The 27114-nt window shown below is 41.3% G+C and overlaps 2 protein-coding genes and 1 long non-coding RNA gene across 9 annotated transcripts; 2 read left to right on the top strand and 1 right to left on the bottom strand.

Moving 5' to 3' along the window:
* The first annotated feature begins 11 nt into the window (after positions 1-11).
* mRpL45 (mitochondrial ribosomal protein L45) lies at positions 12-1414 on the top strand. Its single transcript, XM_064693566.1, has 2 exons — positions 12-166; positions 237-1414. The coding sequence occupies exons 1-2, from the start codon at positions 122-124 to the stop codon at positions 1275-1277; spliced, it is 1086 nt and encodes a 361-aa protein (XP_064549636.1). The 5' UTR covers positions 12-121; the 3' UTR covers positions 1278-1414.
* loco (locomotion defects) lies at positions 1388-27083 on the bottom strand. Of its 6 annotated transcripts, none has more exons than XM_064693549.1 (6): positions 26756-27083; positions 24595-26687; positions 4334-5137; positions 3105-4272; positions 1699-3042; positions 1388-1650 (listed from the first exon to the last, which is right to left on the bottom strand). In XM_064693549.1, exons 2-5 carry the CDS (start codon positions 26677-26679, stop codon positions 2432-2434), a joined length of 4668 nt encoding a protein of 1555 aa, XP_064549619.1. In that variant the 5' UTR covers positions 26680-26687; positions 26756-27083; the 3' UTR covers positions 1388-1650; positions 1699-2431. The 6 variants fall into 6 exon arrangements, with proteins under 6 accessions (XP_064549619.1, XP_064549618.1, XP_064549620.1 ...); XM_064693548.1 differs by having other exon boundaries at positions 1388-1641; XM_064693550.1 differs by lacking the exons at positions 24595-26687; positions 26756-27083 and adding exons at positions 15040-16163; positions 18880-19033 and having other exon boundaries at positions 1388-1641.
* Positions 16735-18461, top strand: LOC135436105 (uncharacterized). 2 transcript variants are annotated; one of them, XR_010437479.1, is made up of 3 exons: positions 16735-16934; positions 17520-17811; positions 17891-18461. It is a non-coding gene; the product is annotated as an uncharacterized LOC135436105 (long non-coding RNA). The 2 variants fall into 2 exon arrangements; XR_010437480.1 differs by having other exon boundaries at positions 17504-17811.
* Positions 27084-27114: the final 31 nt, after the last annotated feature.

The raw sequence follows: 27114 nt of genomic DNA, 5'->3' as shown, positions 1-27114 counted from the left end.
CATGTTGAATACTCAGTATCGATAGTAGTATCGCTAGTTGGCAACAGTTATCGATTAATGATTGTATAAGCATTCAGTAAGTGCTTTGCAGAGTTTTTAGAATAACAAATTTGAATTAACCATGGAAAAACTAGTCTGTGCCAGCATGAAGATCGTTCAGATGCAGGTAACCTTTAGGAAAATATGTAGGCGCCTCTTAACTACAATACAGAGTTTTGTTTTTATTGAAATTACAGATGCCTCAGTTGGCGTCAGCGGGAATGCGTTTGTTGTGTCCAGGCTTACAGAATGCACTCCAAGTGCAGCAAGTGCGACATCGACAGACTAAGCACTGGAAGCCTGAGTTTAAGCGCTTGCGTAGGCAAAAATTTATAAAAATTGAGCTGCCCAACTTGCGTGAGAAGCCGCAAGATATAAACAAGGAGGAAATGCGTAGCCGTATGAAAGAACGTGGTGTATTGCCACCGCGTCCGTGGATGGAACGTCCGTTTCACATAAGCTGCACGGGTGGCATATTTGAGGCATATGTACCGCCAGAGGGGGATGGCAAAAAGTCAATAATTTCCTCTACGGGGGCTAAGCAAAAACTTGAATTTCTTGAAAAGAAATCAAAAAGTCTTATGGCTGTACGAAAGATACGCTCGTATGAGGAGAACTTTAGCAGTGATGACTTTGGTGTACAGGCCCAGGAAATCTATATAGCAGCGCATACGCATATGGCGGCTAAGGAAAAGTATAAGATTCGTGAATTTGTTAGCGAACGCTGCTATCCGGAAATGATGCACAATGTCAAGGATAAGACAATACATTGGCGTTTTCTGCAATCGCTGGAGCCGCCCCGTGTGGTACATGCGCGCGTCACTGAAGTTATAACTAAGGAGAATCAGTTTGCGCAGGTCACAGTTCGTTTTCACACCCAACAAATGCTGGCTATATACGATCGCTTTGGTCGCCTAATGCACGGCAGTGAGATTCTTACCAAGGATGTGCTGGAGTATGTTGTCTTTGAGAAACACATTTCCAATGAGTACGGCAAATGGCGGTTGCACGACAAAATCATTCCCGATTGGCTGCCAGCAAAGCAGCCAGCTCCCATTACGTATCGCATTACAGACGAAATTGTCGAGGAAGCGCGCAACGAGCTTAGCAGTGGTGAGCAGACAAAGCAGCTGGACTCTGGTGGCAATCAGCTAACGGATATTAATATGGGCGGCTCTCAAACCACGGCATCAATACAGCCGCCTACGCACGGTCCTAAACCGACACCCGCCATTTGATTGTACTTTCTGTGGGCTGCCTGGCGGCTCAAAAGATTAAACGTTGATGTCCAACAGCGTTAAGGAGACGCGATATGCTAGGCTAAGGCAAAAAACACGAAACCTCTAAATACATTTTTATTTTTAAAGTTAGACAACTTATTTATTTACTCATCATCATTTTCATTTTCGAAATCTTGCATATTGTATTTGTTGCTCGGGTTCAAGCAGTAATTCATACAGCTGCTTTGACTATGAAAGAGATTTGCATTGCCGCCACAGCCGCTCCAGTCAAACTCTCTGCAACGGTCGCGTACGAAGTCATAATACCATTTCCACTGGTGCCCTTTACAATCACCATATTGGGCATCTAGCGTGCAAACGTCTGAAATTTCTGGATAAATATTACTACTAACATATTTTTTGTTTGCAATTTCGTTACCTTTTCGTAGCTTAGTGGCTTTATTTAGTTTGAAAGCTGTCGCCAGGCTCAGTAACAGGCACAGAAGGACACTGAGCTGCATGATAATCCTCATTCTGTTTAGCTTTGAATGAGAAATTCTACAAGCAACAGGTCTTTATATATGAGAGAGTAGGGAAATAAAAATATAATTAAAATGTGTTTTGAAATATTATGCAGTGGTCGCGGTCGGTCCGCTATTCGTTATTTTTAATTATTTGAGTTATTTGAGGCTTTTTTAAATATTATAATAATATTATATATTAGGCCCTATGTTTGAATGACGATTTCGATTGACATAGTAACCAGTACTATTTAAAATATATTTTGATAATTGATAAACGAAGAAAAATTTATGCACAAATGTATGGGATTCTGTATAATACAGCCTATTTCGTATTTGAAATTGGACAGAGTTTTACAACCAGATGTTTTTAACAATATTTACACAAATATGTGTGTGTAAGCAAAAATGTAATTAGTTAAAAACTTATGGCAATATAGGTATATATAGGCATTTATTTACTCAGTTAAACTTAAGATTAGGTGCAGCTAATTATAAATACACACGATCACTTCGTGGAGCAGTTGTGGACTGCTACGTTCGTCATGGTTCCTTCTGATGGGACACTTTAAAAATACAATACAAGTGTAAATAAATATATATAAAAGTATGTACAAAGATCAGACAGAAGATCGATAAGTGGGCTTAGGATTAAACAAAGCTGCTGCTGGGCTCATCGAGGTAGGCACAACGTGTACTCGCCTGCTCCAGCGATTTGCGTGCCATCTCCAGTGGCAATTTGCCGGCAAAAGACAAAGTGTTGGCCGTGATTGTGGGCGACGTTGTCGTCGTCGTCGACGCCGTTTTTGTGGATGTGAGCTTTGCAGGCGAGAATTTGTTGCTGTTGTTGCCATTGGGCGGGGTATTTGCCACGCCCCAATTTGATGGCTTAATAGGCAACACCTTTGGCTTGGGCGGCAACGGTGGCGGCGCTTTGGCAAATTCCTGTAGCTCCTGCTGTTCAATGGGCGTTGACATCGCCGGTAACTCTGTCTCCTGCTCCAGATCCACCTTCATGGGCGACTGCGGCTGTTGACCGCGTGTAATAGAATGCCGCGGCGCTGGCTGTGGCGCATCCACCGGGGTGTTGCTGGTCTTATTAACTGGACTCAAATTGGCGCGCACCTTGCGCAGCTTGGAGGCAGCCGCATTGAGATTCTCTTTGTTTTTGAGAAAGTCGGGCAAATCAAAGTTGATCTCTGTGCCGCGCTGATCCTCCAGGCGCGCCAATTGCGCACGCTTTAGGCCCTCGAGTAGTTCATCTGCAAACAGAGGTTTTAATGTGAATAACAGGCAGGAACCGGCTTGACGTGTGGCTTCTCACCCTGATGCTCCGCTACTCGCTCCGTTGACTGCAGTTTGACGCCCGCCTTTAGCTTTGCTATGATGGGTTTTTTTGGATCTAAATTTGGTACTGCAGCTGGGCCTGCCTCCTCGGAATGTTGACTGCTTGTGGATTTCTTTTTGAGCTTGGGCAGCTTGCTGCCTGGAATGTTGCTATTATCGCGATGTTGGCGTCGCATACGCTCAAATAGCGAGGAGGAGCTCTCCGAGGGTGCTTCATTTGATTTCATGGAGCACAGATCGCTTGGTTTGTGCGGCGTTGACGCTGACGCCGCCGCTACGGCAACTGCCTTGCTCTGCAGCAGCTCATTAAACATCTTGTTGGTGAGCTCATCCAGCTGGCCCTGCGTGGAATCTGGCGCAAGCGTGGGCAGCGGCTTCATTGGTTTGCTATGCTTCGGCGGCATGCTACTGCCGCCGCCTTGCTGAAAATCCGGCTGGATCAGTGCTATCTGCAGCCGTTGGCCATCTGCCACAGTGACAGGCTGCATCAAATCAAGCGGCGCCTGAGTGTCGCGCAGCAGGACCTGCACCCTTTCCATTTGATAGTTGTATTTGTTTAGAATGGGCCGGATAACCTCATGTAGCTGCTTCTTGGGCTTGCTTTTGACCGATATGACCTTGGGATCGGGCAAATCTAGTTTGAAGGCTACTCGACGCTCGATTAGCACCTCTTTGCCGGCCAGCATTTGTGAGGACTGCTGCGTATCTATGGACTTGTTGCTGCCCTGGAACACAACATCATAGTAGGGATAGACCAGGTTACGTTTCTCCAACAGACGCTCCACCAGCTGACCCACCGTCTCACCGGGACGTGTCTGCACAATAGTTGTGGCGCCATCGGTGAGTATGACACGACACAAGGAGCACACGCTGTCTGCGCTGGCACCCTGTCCGGGCTGTCCCGCATCGAAGGACGACAACGAGGAGCGGGAACTATGCAGATCGCTCACCGAGCCACCAGCCAGCAGCGCCAGCAATGGTGGTGGTGGCGGAGCTAATCCTGGTGCTTGTGGCGGTGGCATCAGCGTCTGCTGCAGATCGGCCATCAGTTCGCTGCGATCGCGGGATTTGCTGCGCGTCTTGCGATGCCAGGGCAATAGACTTTTACGTCGCCGATCCTCGGCATTGCTTGCAGATTTTTTGAGCTGGAAAAGCCAATGAATCAATAGGAATGTCCCAAAGCACACACAATGACTCGCTACTCACCTTGGGCGAGGCCACTACGTGAAAATTTGTCTTCAGCAGCTCATCCAGATCGGCGCCCGTGTAGGGTAGCGGCTGTTGCTTCTGCTCCGCCTCCACGCAGCTCTTGTACAGGTCGGAGCGTATGAAGCGCTGATAGCTATCGAATTTCATCAGGTTAAAAATTTGCTTTTGTGCCGCCGCAAAGATGTCCGAGGCGCCGCTGGCCAGTTTCTCATCGCTAAGATTGCGCGCCTGCGAGTCCACGTTGACCGGATCGCTGCTGCTGTTGGCCAAATGTTTGCCAAAGATTTCTCGTGCCACCGTCACGCGCTCCGGCTCCGATTCCAAGCATTTGTAGCGCTCGCAGGCAGTCCAAAAGTAGATGTTCTCCGCCGAGAATTCCTTTTTGAGAAATTCCGCAAAGGTCTGCATGCCGGCGGCATCTTGCAGCATGCGCTCAAAGGATGTGCCCCAACAACTGGGGCCCCCTTGCTCCGGCTGTGACGCTAGCTCCAGCGTTGATTCACCAACGCCGCCAGCGGCAGCTTTGACCATTACGCTGGATGGCGGCGCCGGTGTTGTGAGTATTTGCGGCACTTGAAAGATCGCCAACTGCTGCGACTGTTGCTTGGCCGGCTTGAGCTCGTCCAGCATGAGCGTCTTGATGTACACATCGTTGTCGGAGGCATTCATGGAGGCAGTGCGTCGCACTAATGGACTGCTGCCAGACCCTGATTTGGCCACCTTGTCGGCGCGCGACGTGCGAAACGATGATTGACCCCAGGCGCGACGAAAGGGCGACGCATTGGTGGGCAGTGCGCGGTTCTGGAAAAAACAAAAGCACAATAAGAATAGATTGTCACAATAAGAGAACTACTATGTTATGAGAAGATATCGTAGTAATAGGGCAGAATGTGATAGCCACTTTAAGATCATCTTTAGCTCTTATTTCCACATTTTTCAGATAGAAAACGTTTTTTAATGCTTCTAATTAAATTGGATTGAAGTCATTTTCTTAAATATTGATAAATAAATAGATATCAATGCCTGAACAAGACTGATCTATTATTAAAATACCATATTTTACAGTATAACATAGAATAAATAACAGTTACCTCAGGAAAGATTAATATAAGAGGCAGAAAAATACAACTTGATGTGCATTTTCATAAATAACCTCAACTTTTATTAAAAGAACTTGATTGAACTATGCTTCCTACATAAATGTCATATCGGCATCTTAAAAACCAAAATAATTGTAAATAATAAAAAACTCAATTTTGAAACGATTCCTACCGTAGGATTCAAAACAAAACAAAATCTGTTGCTTAGCTGTAAAATACCCTATATAGAGCATAATTAGAATCTGACAATCGCTTCAAAGTGTTTCTTCTAATGGGTATTCCAGGCACACTGTATATGAAGACGAGTGCTCGGAATAGCTTTCTGCAACTATTCTCATTACAACTTGATTTTGACCAATGCGCAGCGCTCTTTAAAGTGTATGAGTTCATTTTCATGGGCAATTTACAAGTACAAATTGAGGGAATGTGGAAATGAGGGACGCACTGGCCGATCACGTCTGTCATTATCACGGCCAAGCCCTAAACAGACGACACGATAAACTTTTGAACTTTTTAGTTTTATTTATTTATTTTTTGTTATGTGTAGAAGTTGAGGCTTCAATTTGTTTACGTGTGTGTGTGTGGGTTTGTGTGTGTGACGCATGCAACAGTTGCAACAGCCATTGGCAACTATTGATTGTCTCCCCCTGGCTGCCACTCCTCTCGCCCACAATTCTAATTGTGTGAACAAATTGTAAAGCCATCCTTTAGGCATATGTAGTGAGCGTGTGTGTGTGTGTTTGTGTGTGTACACACACATATTGTGATGAGTGTCGTTTCTGGGACTGCCTGCCTGTCCGATCCATTTGCTGCACTTTGCTGATAATCACTTTTGTCAGACAAACTCGAAGCTGTTGCCGCAGCTATTTATACATAATTTTCATTATACATATATTTGTTTGTATTTATGTCTGTGTCTGCGGTTTGTATGCCCACCCGGTTCCCATAGAAATGGGCGTAAATTGTAATACAACAAAGTGGTGCAAACATCTGTAACTAACTACTAACTAGGCCCAAATCATCTACGTCTTCTAAGCTGTAGATACGTTTCGTTACAGTGAAATCTCGACTGATGAACTGCGCTTCTTTAGTCGGCCAATTTGACTTCCCAATCTTTTTTTTCTTACTTTTCTAAAAACTTTTTCTCTTTTGTCCACCTAAATACATTATTATTGTTGTACAAAATCTATTTCCAAACCAAAAAACAAACAAGTTTTATATGAAATATAATTAAAGACATCTTGATACAATTGACAATTTGTGTTCTTAAACACAATCGAATAGTTTCAAAATATCCATTAATAGATCATTAACTTTTACAGAAATATGTAGAAAACGAGAAAGAAGGAAAAACAAAGAAGTTCTCAATACAACATCTTAATTTTCGACCGATCGTTCCTATGGCAGCTATATGATATAGTAGTCCGATGTAAATAAGATTTTGCATAAATGGAGGGAGCATAGTAAAACTAATAAATGCCGAGGTTGGTCACGATATCTTGATAAACAAATATGTTTTCCATACAACAACTTAATTTTCGACCGATCATTCCTATGGCAGCTATATGATATAGTTGTCCGATGTTGATAGGATTTTTCATATATATAAGGAGCATAGTAAAACTAATAAATGCCGAGTTTGATCAAGAAATCTTGTTAAACAAAAATGTTTTTCATACAAGAACCTACTTTTCGACCGATCATTCCTCTGGCAGCTATATGATATAGTGGTCCGATCCAGCTGGTTTTGACATATGTACTGAGTGCAACAGAAAGAGGTACTTCTGCAAAGTTTCATAAAGATAGCTTTAAAACTGAGAGACGAGTTCGTATAGAAACAAACAGACGGACAGCCGGACAGACGGACATGGCTATATCGACTCGGCTGTTGATACTGATCATGGATATATATACTTTATGCTGTCGGAGATGTCTTCTTCTATGCGTTACACATTTCACGACAAAATTATAATACCCTCTGCAAGGGTATAATAATGATTGAATGTTTTTCTTATTTTTTGTTATTTCTTCTACATCTATTTAAAGCAAACCTCGAAAAAAATAGAATTGAAACGGAAGGTGAACACTCAAGAGAACTTTCACTGTATAAGTATCTGAAATACATATATCTGATGTTTATGCTTAAGAATATATGCATATATTGTGTAACACTTTAGAAAAACCACAAATGAAAATCTATTCCTATCTATATATATTTAAATATCTTCTCTTTCTAATCAAAACCATGATAATTGTTAAAAAAGTCACAGTTAAATTAACGAAAATTCTAATATTTACTGGTATTTGGGTTTTACTTTAGTTGGCTACAGGGTAACTTCTAGTCGAACACACTCCCTTGTTCACATATATATACATATACGCATATTTGTGCATTTCCCACAGTGTCTCGTTTAATGATGCTTTTGTTGCGAGAGATTAATGAATTCTGTTTCTAAGCTCAAGTTTGGCATCGACGTATCACAACCAACAAAATTTGTCTACCTAAATAGATATATATATATATATAGCATCTTTTATGTATGTGAGAGAAATTTGAAACATTTCCGGTTGGCAGACTCGAACGTAAGAGGGCAAAGCCAATTTTCATTAATAGAAACCAATTGGTTCGGCTCGTGTGAGATGACTTCGGGATTGAACAATTGCCGGTCACGCCACAAACATCACACAAATGAAAGCTGTTCAGAGATGTTGCATATACATATGTATATGCCCAGAGAATTTCAAATGGAGCACCACGACATTATCAATAGTTTAAATTCCATATTAATCTGTGTTTAAATTTCTATATCAGCTTCTTATCAATTTGGGAGTGCATTGAGATATTTTCGAATTAAATAAGATATATGCATATTTTTACGCCAAATTCGAAACACTCGACAATTTTTGTGTTCACTTAAAACAATTAAAACACAAGTGTTTTAACCTTGAGAGGCAATTAATTGCACCTTGGTGGCTATTATTAAGCAGGCAGAAACATTTCCAGATCCCATTCAGTATTGATCAATTTCATTTATTTTTTTATGATAACTCAGAAAAATCTTAGCTTAAACCTTTTAAAAGTCAATTACTTTTTTCCATAGATTACAAATACATAGGGTATATATAAAAACAAATATTAGATATCTATTTTAATTGAATTAATTAAGATTGATAGGAAAATTTGAAGCCCTATAGAAATTGCCTTCACGTCATGAATACGGGCTACACTGATTTATTCACTTGAAACGGTACTTGGATCAAGAATCCAATTAACTTAACTTAACTTAATTACATTTGAAGATTTTTGTTGTTGGTGTGTAAGTCCAGAATGCGAATACTTGTTTTAAGTTTGTTTCTACCTTACCAAAGGTTTAAACGTATTTAATTCGAGTGGAAGGCACACATGAAATAAACATGTTTTGAAAGTTCGCAAATATTAAATTTCGAAAATGTTCAGAATTTCTGTAATTGAAGTAAAATAAAACTTCGCGACCGCAGTAAATACAATTCTATTCGACTTCTTGATGTACTTGAGTTTTTTTCATGTACGACTTGATATTAAAAAGGCTGAACGAATTTTTGGGACGTGTTCTTATTTTACATAAAAAAAAACCCCAACGAATTTTCACAAAGTGACGCAATAAGCTTAAAGTGCATACAAAAGATAAAAATTTTAACAATAAGCTCTTTGGCTTATCGCATGAGTTCATGCACAGAAATATATATTTGTGTATATGCATAGAAATTGGGTCAGAAAGAAGAGCAGAATGTGGCGACCCCCAGCTAAATGCACAACTTCAGTCTGGGGCAGAGGGGGCAAGGGGCAGCACAAAGCAGACAGCAGCGGGGTCAAATGTGCTGGGGCCGCAACAAAACAAGTGAGGCAGCGATACGAGCAACAGACAGAGAGAGCGAGAGAGAGAGAGAAAGAGAGAGAAGGAGAGCCAGTTGAAAAGAGAAATAAGAAGTGAGCAAACATAAATCAGCGTTGATTGCCAAACAATTGCAACAATGGGGCAAGAGTGGGACTCGGGTAAATTGTGGGCTGGGGGGAGGTGTTGCATGTTGCTATTGTGGCGGCAACATTTTGCGGCAATCGGCAGCGAGTGACGCGCCGTAGTAAGTAGGAAATAAGCAATTTGCCAAAGTAAATAATTAAAATAAATAAATGACACAAGCGACGCGCTCAAAATCAAATGGGAAATTGAAAAATTAGCGAAGCAAAACGAAAGCCAAAGCTGGACAACAATTCAAATTGCCACACACAACACAGACACAGTCGGGCAGGTTGTTGCCAGCGCACAGTGAGGCAACAATGCCACGCCTCAAGCCCCTCTTCGTTCAGTTTTTATTTTGCATGCCTGAGTGGACACTGAACATGGACAATTTTTTGTTGTTCCGGTGACCGCCACAGTTACACGACTGCTGCCTCTTTATATTAAAGTCATCAACGGCAGCGCTGCAACCGCAGCTGCCCCTGCCACAAACTGTGGCATGGAAGTCATTGCGCTGAGTTTGCATTTGAAGCCGATGATGTCTCGATGCGAAAGCCGCAAACGGAAAAGCAGGCAATATAAAAAAAAATACAATAAAAATAAACAAAATCCCACGAGTAAATTAACTTGAATGGCTTTAGCTCCGGTTACCTCCCCAGCTGTAATCTTGTCTATAGCTTAATCGTCAGGCGGCAGCGTTAAAGCATGAGCTAATGCGATGGCAAAGGAATACGATCCATATACAACAAGTATATAACTCAATACACCGAAAGAAAAACGTGGTAAAGTTTCAAATTTAAGCAAGTTTAAAAGGTGCAGTTTTGTGAGCGTTGGATTTTTTTTTTTGGTCTTCTTGAAAAATATATATGTATATATATTTTATATATACATATATATAAATCCCACTTGATTTGAATCTGTGTTCTGAGATTCGTCCGGCGGGCGCAAATTCACCGAGTTTATCCTTAAATTGCGAAAAGAGGAGGGAACGAGAAGGAGAGCGTCATATTAAAATAGTAATTGTAGCCAATTTAAGTCTAAGATTGATTTTAATATTGTTAGCCTTAGTGTTGTGAATAAATCAAAATTATGCTCAGTTTGGTTAGTAAATTAAAAACATAAATAAAGTCAAGCACAATTTTTGTACAGTGTACTTGGCTGGCGCTTAAAACGTGAAACCTTTGGTAATTGGAGCTGGCTCCTGGCAGGCAAAATGCCGTGCAAAAATTCTTGACGGTCTGTTGAACTGCTCGTGAAATTGAGATTGTAAATGGTCTACGCTTTTGTTCGGCTGTTTCCTGGCTAAATAACTATTTAAATGATTCATCATAATTAAGTTTTTCAGTTACGAGCTACTTAAAAGCTGGCAAATCAAAAAAGCCGCTTACATCTAAAATTTGCTAACACACAAAACCCAGACTTCGAAGCGCACTTTAAGATATATGGCGTACTTTTTGGCGGATGGGTAGAAAATGCACAGATATCAACTTAATTCAGAGACAAACAAATAAATGCTCAACAGCCATAATATACATACATAAATATCCATAAATATATATGTATGTATGTACCATATGCAATATATTAAACATTTGTAAGATATGCGTCTGTTAATTCCCAGAAACGCGACACAGTTTCTCTGAATTGCTGATAAATCATGAGTCCACAAATAAAGCAGCGATTAGAATTTCGAATATCTTATCTCAAATTGGGCCCATTGTCAATTGCAATTGTCGAACAAAGAGGTTGAGAAAGGGGGTGGGTGGAGAGTAAGTAGGGATGGACGACTTTCAGTTACTTTATGCTAAGAAGAGAGCATACTCAGACATACATATATACATACATATAAACTGGTCGTTACGCATGCTAATGACAAAAACTAACTAACCATAGTTGGAAGTTGACGCTGTGAAACATACCCGCAGTCGCAGTTGCAGTTGCAGTCGCAGTCGCAGTTGCGTGCTTTGTTTTCGGTTTCAATTGTTTTTTTTTTTTTTTATTATTTTAAGTATTCCCAAGGCGTGTCATCGCTTTGCGAAATTTTCGCTGCTCTTCTTGTGTGTGTGTGTATGCTGGCTGTGTGGGTGAGAAAGCGCAAACGTGCCGCTTTTGCCAACAAAACACAAATCTAACTGAGCACTTTTGCTTCACTTTCAGTTGTTATTTGTTATTCTGTTGTTATTGCTCTTTGGCATTGGCTATTAAATTACTTTTTAGTGGATGTTATCACAAACTTCTCTTCTCCCGCTCCCGCTCTCGCACGTTGCTACACTACCGAGTTTCGAATCTCTGACTCGCAGCCCCAACGTGTATAAAGTAACTGACTTCGGCTGTGTTGTGCTCAGCCAGCTGCTGATCAGACGTACGCACAAATACATATATACATGTATGTACATACGTTGTGCATTTGAATGTTGTATCCAACCAAATCCAACAAAGCAAAAATGTCAGCGAACACACAGCACACAAGTTGCAAGTGGGCGCTGGTTGAAACGATCCAGAAATTGTTTTGAAATGCTGGGAGCTTGGGAGATTTTATGGGTGGCCACACCAGTGTCGTCGCTGCTAAAACCCTGAATGCAGAATCGCAGAAATTTATATTCAAACATAAAGGTTGGCTGCAGTTTGAACAAACGCTAGGTTCGATCAATCGTGACTGTCTCGCTGGAGCTTACCTACTTGTTCGATCTAACTCGCACGTTCGCTCTTTTATTTCGAATTTCGAACTCGACGTGCAGCTGCCTTTGTGTGCGAGTTATTGCTTACTCATATTGCTATTGTTGCTGTTTTTTCTTTTTTGCTTTCTGCTATGCATGTGTGTATACATACATATGTATTATTACATTTAAGCTCTTTGTTTTTGCTGCGTTGTGTTTGCCTATTTACCTGACACCGGCTGCTCTTTTCGCTTTTGTTGTCTCGTTTGTTGCTTATGAATGAAATTCTTGTATGTATGTTTGTTGTGGGTGTGTGCTCGCTCTCTGTCGCTCTTGCACTCGTGTTGCCTCAGTGGATTGGGCAGCTGGTCGGCTAATTAAACGTTTATATCGTACATTGCCAATTAATTTTGTTGCCAAGGCATTTTGTTTGTTTGTTTTCTTTTTTTGCTTTTATCAATTAATAGCATATTTTTGTTGATTCTAAAAGCCGCTGCCCATATAAGTATGCAGCAGAAATTTTAATGAACTAGCTAAACACACATGGAAATATGCTGCAAGTAAATAAATTGTGCTAAAAATAACCAAAAGCGGCGCAAATAAATTAAAGCGCCCATTTGCGATGCCAAATAAACAAAGAGCCTAGACAATTGAAATAATTAAAATGCCAAGCAATTACAGCAACAACGGGGAGCTAAAATGCGGGCCAGTGTCTACCGACCGCTGCGTATTTAGCTTATAAATTAAGTTATTTTGCAAAGCGAAAGATTAAGAGGTGGCGGCGGGGGCGGGAGCGGTGCGGTTCACGCGTGGCGTTTAACACATGACCCTACGAAATACTCAAGTTGCCCTGATCGACCAGCTGCAAATGGACCAACATAAATTAATTGTTATTTATGATTTGTTTAGTTTTGTTCAGTTTAGTTAGCAGAAAATTTGCTTTAATGTGCGCTAGCGTGCTGCGCGCCAGACTTTTAGATCGTTAAGAATTTTATACACATTTTTCTTTTTGTTTTTTTTTGGTATTTTTTTTTTCCTTTTTAGCAATTGCACACGCTGGCATTAAATTAAATATCCGGCAGGCGGCTGCCCGTTGGTTCTATTGTTGTTGTTGTTGTTGTTGTTGATTTACGTTAATTTTATGGATTCCAATGCGGGTCATCTGCGTTCCGGCGTTATTTAAAGCGGAAGAAGCATGTACATATGTATGTATGTTCATACACATGTAAAATTGTATATACATAAGTAAATATGAAATATAGATTGTCGTATGTATGTAAACGAAGTTTGTGGGCATTATATGGTCATTCCCTTTGCTTGTGTGCGTACATAATTTATTTTTATTGATAAATGATTCATATTTCTGAATACTCTATTCACGTGGGCGCTGCCTCGGCAGCAATTGAAGAGAATTAAGAAAACACAACAACGTTTTAATGGAAAGTGAAAATGGGCAATGCGTCGTCCATGCAAATTCAACAATTAGAAAGTCATTATGGCAATCCATAAAAATACAATTGTCAATTCAATTCAAATATGTACAAATAATAAAAAGTGTGAAATATGAATAAATTGTACGCTTTTGTGTAGCTATTCAATTTATTTTACTTATAGCTCTTCAACCAGCTCAGACGTCAGTTCCGGAAGATGAATCGATTTATGAATAAGTTTTAGCATTAGCATGATAATACGCTGGGAAAGATAATTATTTGAATAAACGTCTTTATTGTAAAAGTAACTTGTTCAAGTGTCAATAACTTCATTATGAAAGCAAAGTTGTGCCTCCAAAAAATAAAATAAATAAAAATAGTCTGAATTTAGATGCTATACTAACAATTCTTTAGCTTTTCATTTCAAATATGGACAAACAAAAATGAAATTATTTTTTAATAGAACAACTATAAAAATATTTTCAGAAAATACTATACAAAAATTATTTAGTCAAATATATATTAATATTAATAGTGAAAGTAATCTTGAGAAAATTATGTATACATTGTATATACATTGAATAATTAATAATAAATTAAATTGAGCTGTTATAAATTTAACCGGTTAACGTACATGCGAGTTGCTAGAAATTCAAATTCGCCAGAAATTTGAGTTTTAAGACATTGTTTTTATTGTTTTTCCGCTTATAAACATTCTTTAACATTTGATTTAAGGAAAAAAAATTTATATTTTTAAGAAATGTTTTCAGTTTTTTAAATAGGCATTTAATATGCAGAATTTGTTATATACAAAAATGATTTGAACAAAGAAGTGACATTATATATAACTATTGTATCTCCCCAGTAAGTTGTATAAAATCCCTTCAAATCGGACGTCTATAACTCGAACTACTTGCTATTTTCCTATGTGTCCATTAATTAAAATCCATTAATTTAAATCTTTTAAATCATTTCGATTGCATATTTCAACACGAATTTCTATTAAAGTCTTCAGTCAACACATTTTGATTGATCTCATGTAGAGAAACAACAAGCAAACTTTTAAAATAGCAATTAAAAATCAATTCGAGCCGTTGGCACGCGATAAACCTTTAAACAATTTGATGGTACGGCACACGAGTATTTACAAACAGGTTGGCTTTTATTGGGATACATCAACTATAGGTAAATGGTGTACACGTATTTAAGGCTAATCTAGGTTATGTGCTACTAAATCGATCAAAACTGATGGCCAAGTGAACAGGCAAAGACGGCCAGAAATTGCCATTGCCATATGTGTGTGAACTGTTGAACTGATATAGGGTGGATGGCGGGGGAGGGGGTTTAAATAGAAATGATTGAAGCTGACTCGAGCGTAAATAAACAAGAGTTCCTAATGTGAGGCTTAAACGTAAACAAATGTGCTTATGATCTAATGGAAAACAGCTGGATGACCCAAAGCGAGCGTCTCCTGCCGTGGAAAATGAGGGGATCGAGTGATTGTTTTCAAAAGTGACTCACGCGCATCACATTGCTGACATCGCCGAGGGGCTGCAACGTCGTCGTTGTCGTCTTCGTCATCATCGGCGGCGGCTTGGTGAAGTCCAGCTGCTGCATGGCATCCGGATCGCTGAGCGAACGCCGCAACGTTGTGATGGAGGCGCGTTTGGCATGGAAGGAGCCGCGCAGAAAGCGCGCAAATTCGCTGGCCGCAGTTTTGCCCGCCTTGCAGACGCCACGCGGCGGCGTCACCTTGAAGCTGGGCAAGAGTGGGGCATGCATCTCGAAGCTGGAGTCTGGCGATATGTTGCGGCTGTTGCTGCTACAGCTGCCCGACTGTGAAGTCAAATTGGAGCTGGCCGAACTGATGCCGTCGTCATGTTCCTCATCCTCATCGGAGCCGCTGCCCGTGCCGCTGCCTGGCAGTGGCATGCAGCCCAGATGCTGCTGTTGCTCCTCCTCCAGCTGCTTGCTGGCGCTGATACGCAGCAGGACAGGCGAACCGGCACGACTGGCATCCGTATCGACTTCACTGAGCTTTCGACTGTCACTGCGCCGCTTGGTCGCCGAGCTGAAGAACTGCAGCACACGCGACGCACTGCGGCAGCTGCGTCGCTCGGCCTGCACGCGTGCCAGTGCCATCGGTGGCGGCATCAAGTCCTCAGCTTCAGCAGATTTGCGTGTGTGCTGCTGCTGCTCCTGCTGGTGCTCCTCCAGCTCCTGCACAGGCTCTATGTAGATGTGCGGCGAGGCGCTCCGTCTGCCACTGGCGCTGCGATAAATCTCTTTGGCCTTGCGGCATAAAAACGGCGATATGCATTTAGCTTTGGGCGTGGAGGCCACAGACTGACGCGCTTCGAACTCCTGTACAAAGCGTGTCAGCTGCTCCCGATCCAGTTCGGTGAGGCACCGATGACGCTGTCGGCCGTTGGGCGTGCCCGTCATCAGGCTGGGGCTCTGCAAGATGTGCTTGACCTCGAAGCTAGCATCGAAGCAGCTGCCGGAATCGTTCAGCTGACCCAGAGATTGCACGAAGCGCTCCACCATGTTGCAGATGCTGCTCGAATTGTTGTTGTTTGTTAAAATTGTGTCTTTGGTTTGTGTTTTAGCAGTGTTCACTGTAGCGCTGTTGCTCATGACTCGCGCTAAAGAATTGGGGAAATAAACTGTTTTTTGATATTTTTTTTCTTATTGCAAATTAAAACGCAAAGTTCTGGACGGCAGTTTAACCAGAAAAAGGGGGGCGTGCGTTTAGCTTGGCTGTTCGCGTTTAACTGAATTTTCCAGCGCAAATGCCACGGCAAAGGTAAACTCACGAGTGCCACACACACACACGCACACACGCGCACAGCTACACATATCGATACATGCCAAATGCGGGAAAAGCCATTTTCGCGCTGGAGAATTAAAATGTGCGTTTGTATTTGGCACAGCTGTGGCAAAGGGGCAAAGGGGGGGGGGGGGGGGGGATTCGGCGCCCATGTCTGACGCACTGGAGACGACACAGATGTGCCCGAGCATGTGGCTGGAGCTGATGCGGCCAATTGACGCTGACAATGACGTCTTCAAGTTGCGTTCCAAGTACTTTTTGCAATTTCTATATTATCCGACAAAGGTGGTTTTTCTTTTTTATGGATTTCTGCTTTCTTTTTACCTGGCGCGCATGCGAAATGAGTTGGCCAAGTTTTTGTTTTCATTATAACTTATATTGAGCTACCAACTATAGAAATTGACAATGCGTCACCTAAAAACGCTTGAGCAGTGGGTTTACCTAAAACCAAGGCGGATATATGCAAATATTTTTGGTTTGCCAATTTCAATGCGCAATTTCATGAAATAAGCCAACTAAATTAAACGCAGTTTTCGGACATTAATTGGGTTTCAAATGGAAAATATTACGCTGAGTCGTAAATAAGGTAAGTGTTGCCTTAATGGCTGACACTGAGATACCCTGTATTATGTTCAGAGATGGAAAGGTCGTAGGCCGACCTTAATTAAGATTGGTAGAAATGGCGATTACTAGCCAAGCTTTTCCCCTGTCAAAGAATATAGAAATAAACCCTCAGACATTCTTATTATTTATTTTTTTGTGTACCTTTAACCGTCTGCGCAACATACCCTTTTGTAGTTGGTAATTACAGGGCATAAGCAACACTAATTATTGCAGCAGCGATATATTTATGTGCATTCCAAAAGATCATAAATTGATCGTGTGCCATAGTATATGGAAAATACCTTAAAAAGTTGAGATAGAGAAAATAGGGTAAACAAGTTGGAGGAGGCTAAATCGTGACTAGGCCCTAATGCAAGTTGAATAAATTTGTGGCTGAAAAACAAACAAACCAGACCAAATTGATTAAAATACTCAACTTTGACTAGTGACAGGGGCTTAAAGGGGGGCTCTCTAATAGTTAAGATAGGTTCTTAAAAGGAAAAAGGTAATGCTCTGCATAAATTATTGATACACCCACTATTTCTATTAAAGCAATCTGCTCACACAGAATTATAGATGCCATCAAGCGACAAAAGCCGCGCCATTGTGTTGTGCCTATAGAGTGAAGAGTATTATCCAGTGATCATTGTATAATTAACAACAGCGATCGCTAAAAAGCCACGACGCCTGGTGAATAAGTCAGCTATATATATGTACATATACATATATACAAGAGACTGCTCCCAGCTAAAGTTGACTAGCCTACACTCAGAGAAAATCCAGCACAAGCCTTGAAACTTTATCAAAGATATATCCCTAGAGATAAATTTAATCTTATTCCGAGTATGCAAATTCTTGTTGTAAGTATTTTGTAATGAACTAATTTTTTTTGAATTTTTCAAATTTTAACTTCAAAATTGATTTTACTCGAAATTCAAGAATACAATGCATGAACATTTCTCTCGGTGTAGATACCCCCTGCATGTCTGTAGAGCTCTACGTTCTTGCCTTTGATGCAGTCAGGCAGGCGGCCAGGCAAACAAAGATCAAAGCTTTGCCTTTGCATTGGCTGTGACATCATTTAACAGTCATTCCATAATCACAATAATACTTGAAAGATATCTATGATCGCGGCATTATAATACAAGTTGTGTAATTTGTGGCCTGCAATTCCCTAGATGATGATTGCAATCAAAAAAGCCTTCCATGGAATGCCACAATGTAAGCATGTTGCTGGCTATTTTTGGCAGATTATACGGAAATGTGCTACACTGAAGATTTAGGTGGAATCTATAGCTGAATATCGTATTATTGGCGCCGATTTTGAATGGGCCATATTAATCAGAGAACGGGAGAGCAGCAGCTGGCACGAACAAGCCCCAAAATTCCGGTTAAACTGCAAACGTGCGAATACTTTGCTTTTTAATTGTACGATTATGTTTTGTTTATATCTTTTATAAAGAGTTCTAGGTAAAGTTTATAAAAAAACACACACAAACCCATACACTAACGCATAAATCAAATTTGTCTAGCGGGAAAATACACAGACGCGTCAGAGGTCAAATATTTCCAAACACTCAAATTCTCAACTTGTTTTCGGGGGGAATTTTTTTTAACGCGCGCGTTTTGTGTGCGTTTCGTGCGCGATTTTTGAATGACGTTGTTTCACTTTGGCGGCGATTTTGCGATTATTTACGCAAAATAACCTCCGGGCAATTACATGAAATATTTTTGGAGCATAACCCCGTGTGTGCCTGTGTGTGTGTGCGTGTGTGTGATGTGTGCACAGTTTATAAACTGGAAAATATTTGCATGTGCTTTTGTTATTGTTATTATTATTTTTTTCTTTACTTTTCGCGTTTTATTTTTAGCGCACAAAACAAGCCACAAGGCTCAAATTTAGAAATGCGTTTCTTAACGCCACATACACAAAATCGAAGAGGCGGGGGGGACTGCGCCGGCGAATCAGCCGTAATTAGCACGGCTGAAATATTAATTTGTATGGCTCTTGGTGAACTTAATAACACATTTCTTTATATATTTTTCTGATCGATTCATTAAGTTAATGAATAATTTTCTCTGGTTTTTTTGTTCATGCGTTGCGTACGAGCTGTGCTCAAAGACTGACTCACGCGTTTTGAGCGCTGTTAACGTTTCGCCGTTGTTAACTTGGCTCAGTAACGACGGCATCTACAACAACAACAACAACAACAAGCAGCGACAGCAGCAGCGGCAGCTGTTGAGCGGCGCAGTGGAAAAAGAGCGCGTGCGCGCGTTTTATTTATTTTTTTATTGTTGGTTGAAGGGGAGTATTTCTGTTGTTGTTGTTATTGTTGCTGTTGTTGTTGTGTTTGCTGCTGCCACCACCACGCCAGTTAGTCACTGGCACCTGATATCGAGGGTACAATGCCAGAGTCAGGTGTTTTTGCTGTGCCGCTCGCTGCGCTCTCTGTCAGCTTTGTAATTTAATTCCATAATTTGTAGAGAGTGTAGCTAAAGGGCATATCAACTTTTTACAGGGTATATATTGCAACGGTATATATGAAAGGTGTAGAAATATAATTATTTGTCTTAAAAATAATTTTTTTAAATTAAATAAAGATATTTTCTTAAAGACTACATTACAGCGCCTTTTTCGAGCTGTTATTTAACAGTGTGTGCTCTATTTAACAGTATGTTAAGTAACGCATGTTTTCTATATACTAATATTAAAAGTGGAATTTTAATAAGCAGTATATGAAACATTTATTGAAAGAGCTCTACAAATTCGAATACAGTTGATAATTTACATTTTCTGGAAAACTTTCGTATCTCAAATGAAAAATTGATATATGTAACTGTTATATGATATCTTCGGGCGAATTGTATCGTTTCTTAAAATTATTTATTAAAAAGTGTTAAAAAAGCAACAATTTAGAATCTTCTCGTATTAAAGCATTTATTCTAAACTATTTTACAAGTAGATAGACTTAGTCTGTCCTCTTTTCCTTTTTGTACAATCTTTGCATCAGGAATTGTGATTCTTATTTCTGAAAATCCTCCTTATCGAGGGAATGTGAAATTATATGATAACATGTATATGTAGCATAATGTAATTATGATTTTAAAAGGTAAAATAAGTTGATACGTTCATACAACATTATAAAAACTAATAACAAACAAAGGGGTGTGTATGTAAACCTAGTTTTAGGTTAGACGTATAATCGATCAGTCGTATTTGATCGACACATTAAATGGACATTAAACATAAACCCCGATACCTCTTTATTGATGCAGTTGGCTTAGACATTCTTTCATTGACTTAACTATATGAGATCTGAGAGCTTGTTGGTTAATATTTGTTTTTAGCATATTTAGCAGAGCTTTGTGTATTGTCACTTGCGAATTGTTTACAGGGGACTCGGGTATATCAATTGGTGGGCTACGTGCCTGCTATATGTTAAATGTGTTTGTTATTAAGAATCATTTCTGACGCAGTTGATACAATTATTGTTATTGTTATTGTTAATGTTTTTGGGTTTGTTGTACTGTTTTACTGTTTCTATTTGAAGAAACAGACTTTGCTGTTGTTATTCGATTCGATGGTCTAAATTTAAATAAATTATTAATACAATATTTGTGCTTGGCCTCTGGCTGCGCCGTATACCTGATAAGCGGGCTAATCAGAAGTGGCGTCTGTTTAGCACCAAAAAGCTTGCGAATTACAAATATATATGTGTTCGTATATAGATAAAAGAACATAATGCATAACATTCGTGTCATATCGGCAATAGATAACCGCAGCATATTATACTACGTGCATAATCACATGCAACATTGCAGCACATTGCAATGGCTTGCCCACGTCAGCTGGCAAATACGTTATGAAATGCTGTCGGCAATTGGTGGTAAGGTCATTTGGTGGCTTACCGTGCCCTCAAGTCAAGCTATAAGCCCGAGACGCACCTGAAGTCAAACGATTTGCAGCGAGCTGCGCATTTCCCATGACGTTTCGCTGGCCATTCGAGCGTGCAGGAAGGAAGCAAAGAAACTGCGGCAAGTGCCTTTCCTTGCCAGCTGACAATGCTGCTGCTGCGCTGCTGTCGCTTGCTTCCTTTTGTGGCACGAGGGTTGTTTTTCAGACACCTGCAACAGCAACGGCATGTGCCTTGTTGCTTGCACATTGCCGCCAAAAAGGTCGTGCTCAGGTCTGGGGCAACCTGTTAGAGTCGGGTCTCTGGCGGATTGCGTGCCGCTCTAAGCGCTCTGAAAACCTTGAACATTTTCATACATATAAATATGTACACTGAGCAAAATCAAAAGTCAGACAAGCTAAAAGTAAAGCATGAAACTCGATAAAAGACTCAAATGCTGTACTCAATTTAAGAAGTGTTAAAGTTGCATTGAGTTAAGCTAGTTACTTATTCAAGTTTGTAAGTTTGTCTTTTAATTCAAGTCAATCTTTGTCTATATAAGAGCAAAATGTACTTTACAAAAATGTGAAACAACTTTTTACTCTTAGTGAACATATGAATACATAAATGCTGCAGTTTTGCGGTTTTTTATTTTACAATAATGATGCAGTCTAGCCACATGCAAATACTTTAAATAATAAAGTTTTACCGATTATAATGAGTAGCATTATAATATTAATAAAGTGTGCTCAGTCTTTTCTAGTTAGTAAAAGTTTTTAGTCAAAATAAAAACAGATCATGGTATATACATATGTATGTAGAAACATTCACGCAAAAGTTGTCCGCAACTTACATATTTTCAGACGAGAATTAATTAATGATTAAATATGATTCTTTCTGTATTGTTCTTACTATTTAACACGCAATTACTGGCGTCATAATGACGTAACTAACAATGTATAAACCCACTTTAAAATGTTTATATTATATATTTATTAAATAATTTCTAATTTTTGTTGTACAGAATAAAAACAACATTTTTATTCTTATTATTTACGCCTTAATTTTTCATTTATTTGATTTAATTTTGAATTTCAAATATGAGAACTTTGATATTCGTTGCCGGATTTGAACCGGCGACCTGCCACTTGTAAATCCGACGCTCAGTCACCGAAACTTTCAGCTACTCTCGCAGTCTGAACTTTTTCATATTTATATATTTGATGGATGTATATCTGGAAGGGTATTTCACATTCGGCAATTGAAGGACAATATTTACTCTTCTTCTTTACATTGATTTATATTTTGTGGATAAGGTTGGGCAATGCTTCATCGCACAGAGCTCACTATTTGACAGACTGAGTACTAGCTACAATTATCTATATGTATTTAGGTATTTGTAATGAATAACAGTAATCAACGTGAGGTAAGGCAGGTGTCTGTACTAGAAAGACTAAAAGCAAACATGCGCCACGCAAACTAAACACGAATTGAGTAATCAGAAAATGATATCGCTGACTCCTCCGTTGGGGTTGATGGGGACAAATAGTGCAAGGGGTGGGCAAAAGTCAGGCAACCATAAAAAGGTAGCTAAGTGTGTCGACTCGGCAACATGAAATACATTTCGTGTTCTAATTTCAGTTGACAATGTGCATGGGAATATGTGTATATAGCATTTACCACATGTACATACATATATGTACATGTATTTGGTTTATAATTACAATTCTAACCGGTTGGTCAGTTGGCATCAGGCATGAGGTCATGACATTTAGAAAGGTCAGCGGAGCACCAGTTGAAACAGTTGTAGGACCAAGCTGCTATATCAGCTTGCATTTGATATATTCTAGAATAGCTGAAAGTCATTTCGCTTACCGGATGCTCCTCCGAGTGTAGCCCACAAACGAGTTCTCGAAATGACATTTTTGCATTGAGTTGGCGTTGAAAACAGTCGAAGTGAGGTTCTTAACTTTGTTCGAATGTTTATTTTTTGTAATTTTATCTTTTTTGTGGGCACTTAACGATAATTTATTATTATATGCACATTTTTTTTTTATAAAGTTCGCTGAGCTCTTGAACCTCTGTTGAACTTTTTATGGCACAATTCTTGTTTTGAATATTTTTCAATATTTCGCGCTTTACAAAAACGACGATTACGCGCGTTTTCTTGTTTTTTAATAAATTAAAAATAAAATAAGTCGCGAATAAACCGACGAGCGAAAGTGAAAACACAGCGTTATACAAATAAAATATAACAAAACGCGTTGGGCCAAACCAAAAATCAAACTAAATCAATCGAAATCCCAGCGGGCACCAAGTCGTGGGGGGTAGCGGGGGGGGAAGTTGAACGCCGAACGCCGAGCGCCAATGCAAAGGTCAGCAGACTTCGTCGTCAAATGGCGAGTTGTGTGTATTTTTTTCCATTAATTGCTTTAGATTGAATTAAGCTCAGCAGCGACAACGACGTCAACGTCGCAGTTGACGTCGCAGTTAGCTTTCGATAGAGCCTGAGCTGGCGCGCATGACGTCACTGGCGATTTATTTTTAGTGGCCAACCCAGGTCGGCGATTTCCGTTCCTTATCAATATGTGACGCGAGCGCCGATTACAGGAATGCGACGCGCAGCGAAGCGGCAGCAGAGGCTGCTGCAGCGAACAACGGAACGTACTAACTACACCTATTGCAAAAGCGTCGCGCCGACTACTGAATAACAGCAGCAGCAGCAGCATTAGCACTCGCCGGTATCCGAAGTCCCAAACCCCAAACCCAACCCCAACCCAAACCAAGTTCCATTTCTGACAAAGAAAAATCACACAACACCAGGCCAAAATATTCATGTGTTTGTGCTGGGGTAGCTTATCGTGGGGACCGCAGCGTGTGTGTAAAAGAGAGCGAGGGGAAGAGAGCGGGAGCGGCAGTGAGAGCGATAGCTAGCGGCGCGATAAGCTTAACAAGCTCAGGTAACACAACCCACCACTGTCCAGGTAAACAAAGCTATCTAAAACCAGTGCCGGTTCCAAGGCAAAACATTTGCATAAATCGCCCAAAATAATAATTACAAAATTTTTCGAAAAAATATATTATATCAAATGCAAAGATATACGTTTTTTCTAAAACTTAAGAAGGGAATGTTTGCTAAAATCCTGACTATGTGATACACTAATACGGATTTTACACTCACAAAAAAACGAGCCACATGCTGCACAGTGGAGAAACAGACTTCAAATAATTCGCATATGCGTTAAAAAGGAATTCATCAAAAGAAAACAAATGTATTTAGATGTGTGTAAATGCGTTCAATTTTGAAGGAAATATTCTATAAAGAGCCTATATATCCAAATTGGGTATATCTAGCTACTATAATCATTTAGTAATGCTCAAAAACCAGGGCTATTGAAAATTAACCCTATTTACCTACCCTCTCTAGTTTCTAGTTTCTGAGATACAGATCGATTCGTATCGTATTTCCACTAAGGAATATAATATTTAGATGGGAGATACCTGATACATAACTTATGATCAACTAGATGATTGACAAGTCAAGACCCTTCCGCGAGAAAATCAAAATTTTAAATAAAAATTGAATGAATTCAGAATCCTTAAAATTCTAAAAGCTATCAACAAAACGTAAGCCACTTAAGAATCTGTTTATATTATTAAATTATAACAAATAAATTATAGAGGATATATATTATCTACACCATATAAACAAATAAAAATATATATATATAAAAATCTGCTTGCACTCACCCCCAGATCCGGTTCACTGTTGGTAGCTTCTAGTAGGCAATGTGTGGATGAAGATGATGGTGGATCCGTAATCGGATTAATTGCATTGTGTAAGTTCTGCAGACTGGTCCAGGTGTCCATGGGCTGATCGACGCAGGCCAGACCAGGTGACTGGATGCTATCGATGGCCTCAAAGCCCAGCGATTGTCGCGAACGCGGCTTGCCAAAGACTTGGGCGCTAAGTTTGGATGGAGTTGGCTCTGGGGCTGTCGCAGCTGTGGCCATTGGCTGTATAGAGCGTCGCGTCTTGCGGGGCACGCATGCTGGATGCACAAACGTGTGCGGTTCATCCAGCGAGGGTGCGGTGGAATGCAGTGAAATATCATCCATGGAGGCGACAGCAGCAAGCACAGGCGATTCATCCACAAAGAGATTCAGAACATCATCGCAGGAGCGCGTGGCCGTGAGGTTTGTAGCCGGACTCTTGATCAGATTGAAGCTGGCCAGTAAATTGGGGCGACGCAATGAACAGGACGCAGACGGTGACTTGCGATCGGGATCTGGCATGGCGCGCACAGTCAGGCGATTATCGGGCACGCCCACAATGCCCAATGGACGCGCTGCAGCAGGGGCCATGGGCGCAAGGCCAAGAGCAGCCGCCGCCGGTGCGCCGGCAAAGTCCACAACCAAAATGCGATCAGATATGTTGGTGCAGTCATTGTTGAAGCCAATGCCCGAATCCGAGTTAGAGGTGGTTGTTGATATCTCGCTGTGATTGGACGGCTGCGGTGAGTGGGCAGCAGCGGCGGCACCAGCCTCGTAATCCTGCGGCTGTTGGTTGCGGCTGGCAGGGGGTAGGATGCGCATGGTGTACATACTGCGTATGAGATTCACCACATACTCCGAGTTATTGGGAAACTCCAGGCACAGATTTGAAATGGGATCCCTGGTGCATTGCAAGCGATATTCATGGGCGCGCGCCAAATGCTGTCCATGCTCAATTAGCTTAGTATCAATGACAAAGACATGACAGCTGTGCGATATACTAATGTGGCCACCGCTGGCATTGGACTTGTCCTCCAGTTCATATTCCTCATCAATTTGCGTGTTGTGCACGGCGCTGGTGACCAGGCCAAAGAAACGATTCTCGCTCTCGGACGAGGAGCTGACGTAGTTGAGCCGCGCCGATGCATATGTGGCCAGTGTGCCGCCGCCTGCACTCTGCAGGCGAAGAGAGTCCGGCGTGATGCACATGAGCACAATGGTGGGCTGTCGTTTCTCCTGGCGCAGCTTGCGTATGCAGGAGCGCACCGTTTGCAGCTTGGAGCTGTGCGAAATCTGTTTTGGCATCTCAATGGTGCCCAGATAGCCAACAATGACACGGTATTCCAGAGCAGCGCTGCCAACGGCGCGCACCATGGCGCTAACATTGGCCACATCCGCAACCTTGCCAAGACTGGCCAATGGCGCATCCTCCAGCACCGGACGCAGCGTGGCATGATCCGGTAGGGCAGCTATCACCACAGGCGCCACAGCTTCAGCAGCCTCAGGGGGCTTCTTTTGTGGGGAGTTGCGCAGACGGTGCATCTTGGATTTGTGATGCAGGAAACGCGGCTTGTTGCGTACACCCGGTCCCAAGCTGGCCGCCAGCAGTTGGCCGCGCGCACTGCGCTGTATCAGCAACGTGGCATTGGCATTCTCCTCGTCCGAACTGTCCGAATAATAGTTTTCCGCAATCTGCATGCGTATGCTGCCGAATGAATTGCCAATTAGCTGCACCACTGTCTCATGCGGCAGCTTGGACACATTGAGGCCGTTCACCGAGATGAGAAAGTCACCGGCGCGCAAACCCGCCTGCTCGGCGGGCGAATTACTGATGATGCAGGACAAGCGGCATGGCTGCTGCCCGGATATGGTAAAGCCAAAGCCATTATAGCCACGACGCACCTCCACGGTACGTGTGCCGTAGTTGGGACGCTTTTTGCGACGCCGCTGTTGTGGCTGCTGCTGTGGCGGCGGTTGTTGCGACTGCGAGGAGGCGACCGTTGCTGGCACTACCGCGTTTGCCGTGCTCATTATGGGCAATGGCGGATGATGGTGATGCATGGCGCTTACTGCAAGCGTTTAATGATAAACTTATATATGGTAAAAATAAATCAACTCCAGTTTAGATCGAACGCACCTTTTTCATTGATGGTCTGTGCTGTGGCCGCCGCTCTGTGGAATGCGGTTTGTGCTGAATGGCCAGCAGCTCAGGCTGGGGCTGGCCTCTAGCCACGGTTTGTATGTAACAATGTAACCCACACTAATACAACAGCAAATGGTGTACGCAGCAATCAAATGTATCTTGTTACACGCAACACAATTAAATTGCTTTCATGCCATAAATAATAGTTAAAAACAATTGGCCCGACACACACATATATTTTGTTCAACGCCTGAGCACACTTCCGCTTTCAATTTGTAAAAGCAAACAATTTAAATAAAACTCTTAAACTGCGCAAGCGTAGCCAGGTAAAAACACTTTGATATCACAAAAAA

The sequence above is a fragment of the Drosophila montana genome, unplaced genomic scaffold (assembly GCF_035044405.1).
Source record: "Drosophila montana isolate Dmon_TW-CO22-7 unplaced genomic scaffold, ASM3504440v1 contig_3733_1, whole genome shotgun sequence".
In the NCBI taxonomy this organism is placed as follows: Eukaryota; Metazoa; Arthropoda; class Insecta; order Diptera; family Drosophilidae; genus Drosophila; species Drosophila montana.
This window is presented reverse-complemented; position numbering and strand designations above follow the sequence as displayed.

Bases quoted from the DNA above. Each gene is read 5' to 3' on its own strand.
- mRpL45 (XM_064693566.1), top strand. From the start codon at position 122: ATGGAAAAACTAGTCTGTGCCAGCATGAAGATCGTTCAGATGCAG. The intron at 167-236 runs GTAACCTTTAGG...TTGAAATTACAG, and splicing joins TGAAGATCGTTCAGATGCAG to ATGCCTCAGTTGGCGTCAGC.
- loco (XM_064693549.1), bottom strand. From the start codon at position 26,679: ATGCATCACCATCATCCGCCATTGCCCATAATGAGCACGGCAAACGCG. The intron at 4,273-4,333 runs GTGAGTAGCGAG...TGGCTTTTCCAG, and splicing joins ACGTAGTGGCCTCGCCCAAG to CTCAAAAAATCTGCAAGCAA. The intron at 3,043-3,104 runs GTGAGAAGCCAC...CTCTGTTTGCAG, and splicing joins GCGAGTAGCGGAGCATCAGG to ATGAACTACTCGAGGGCCTA.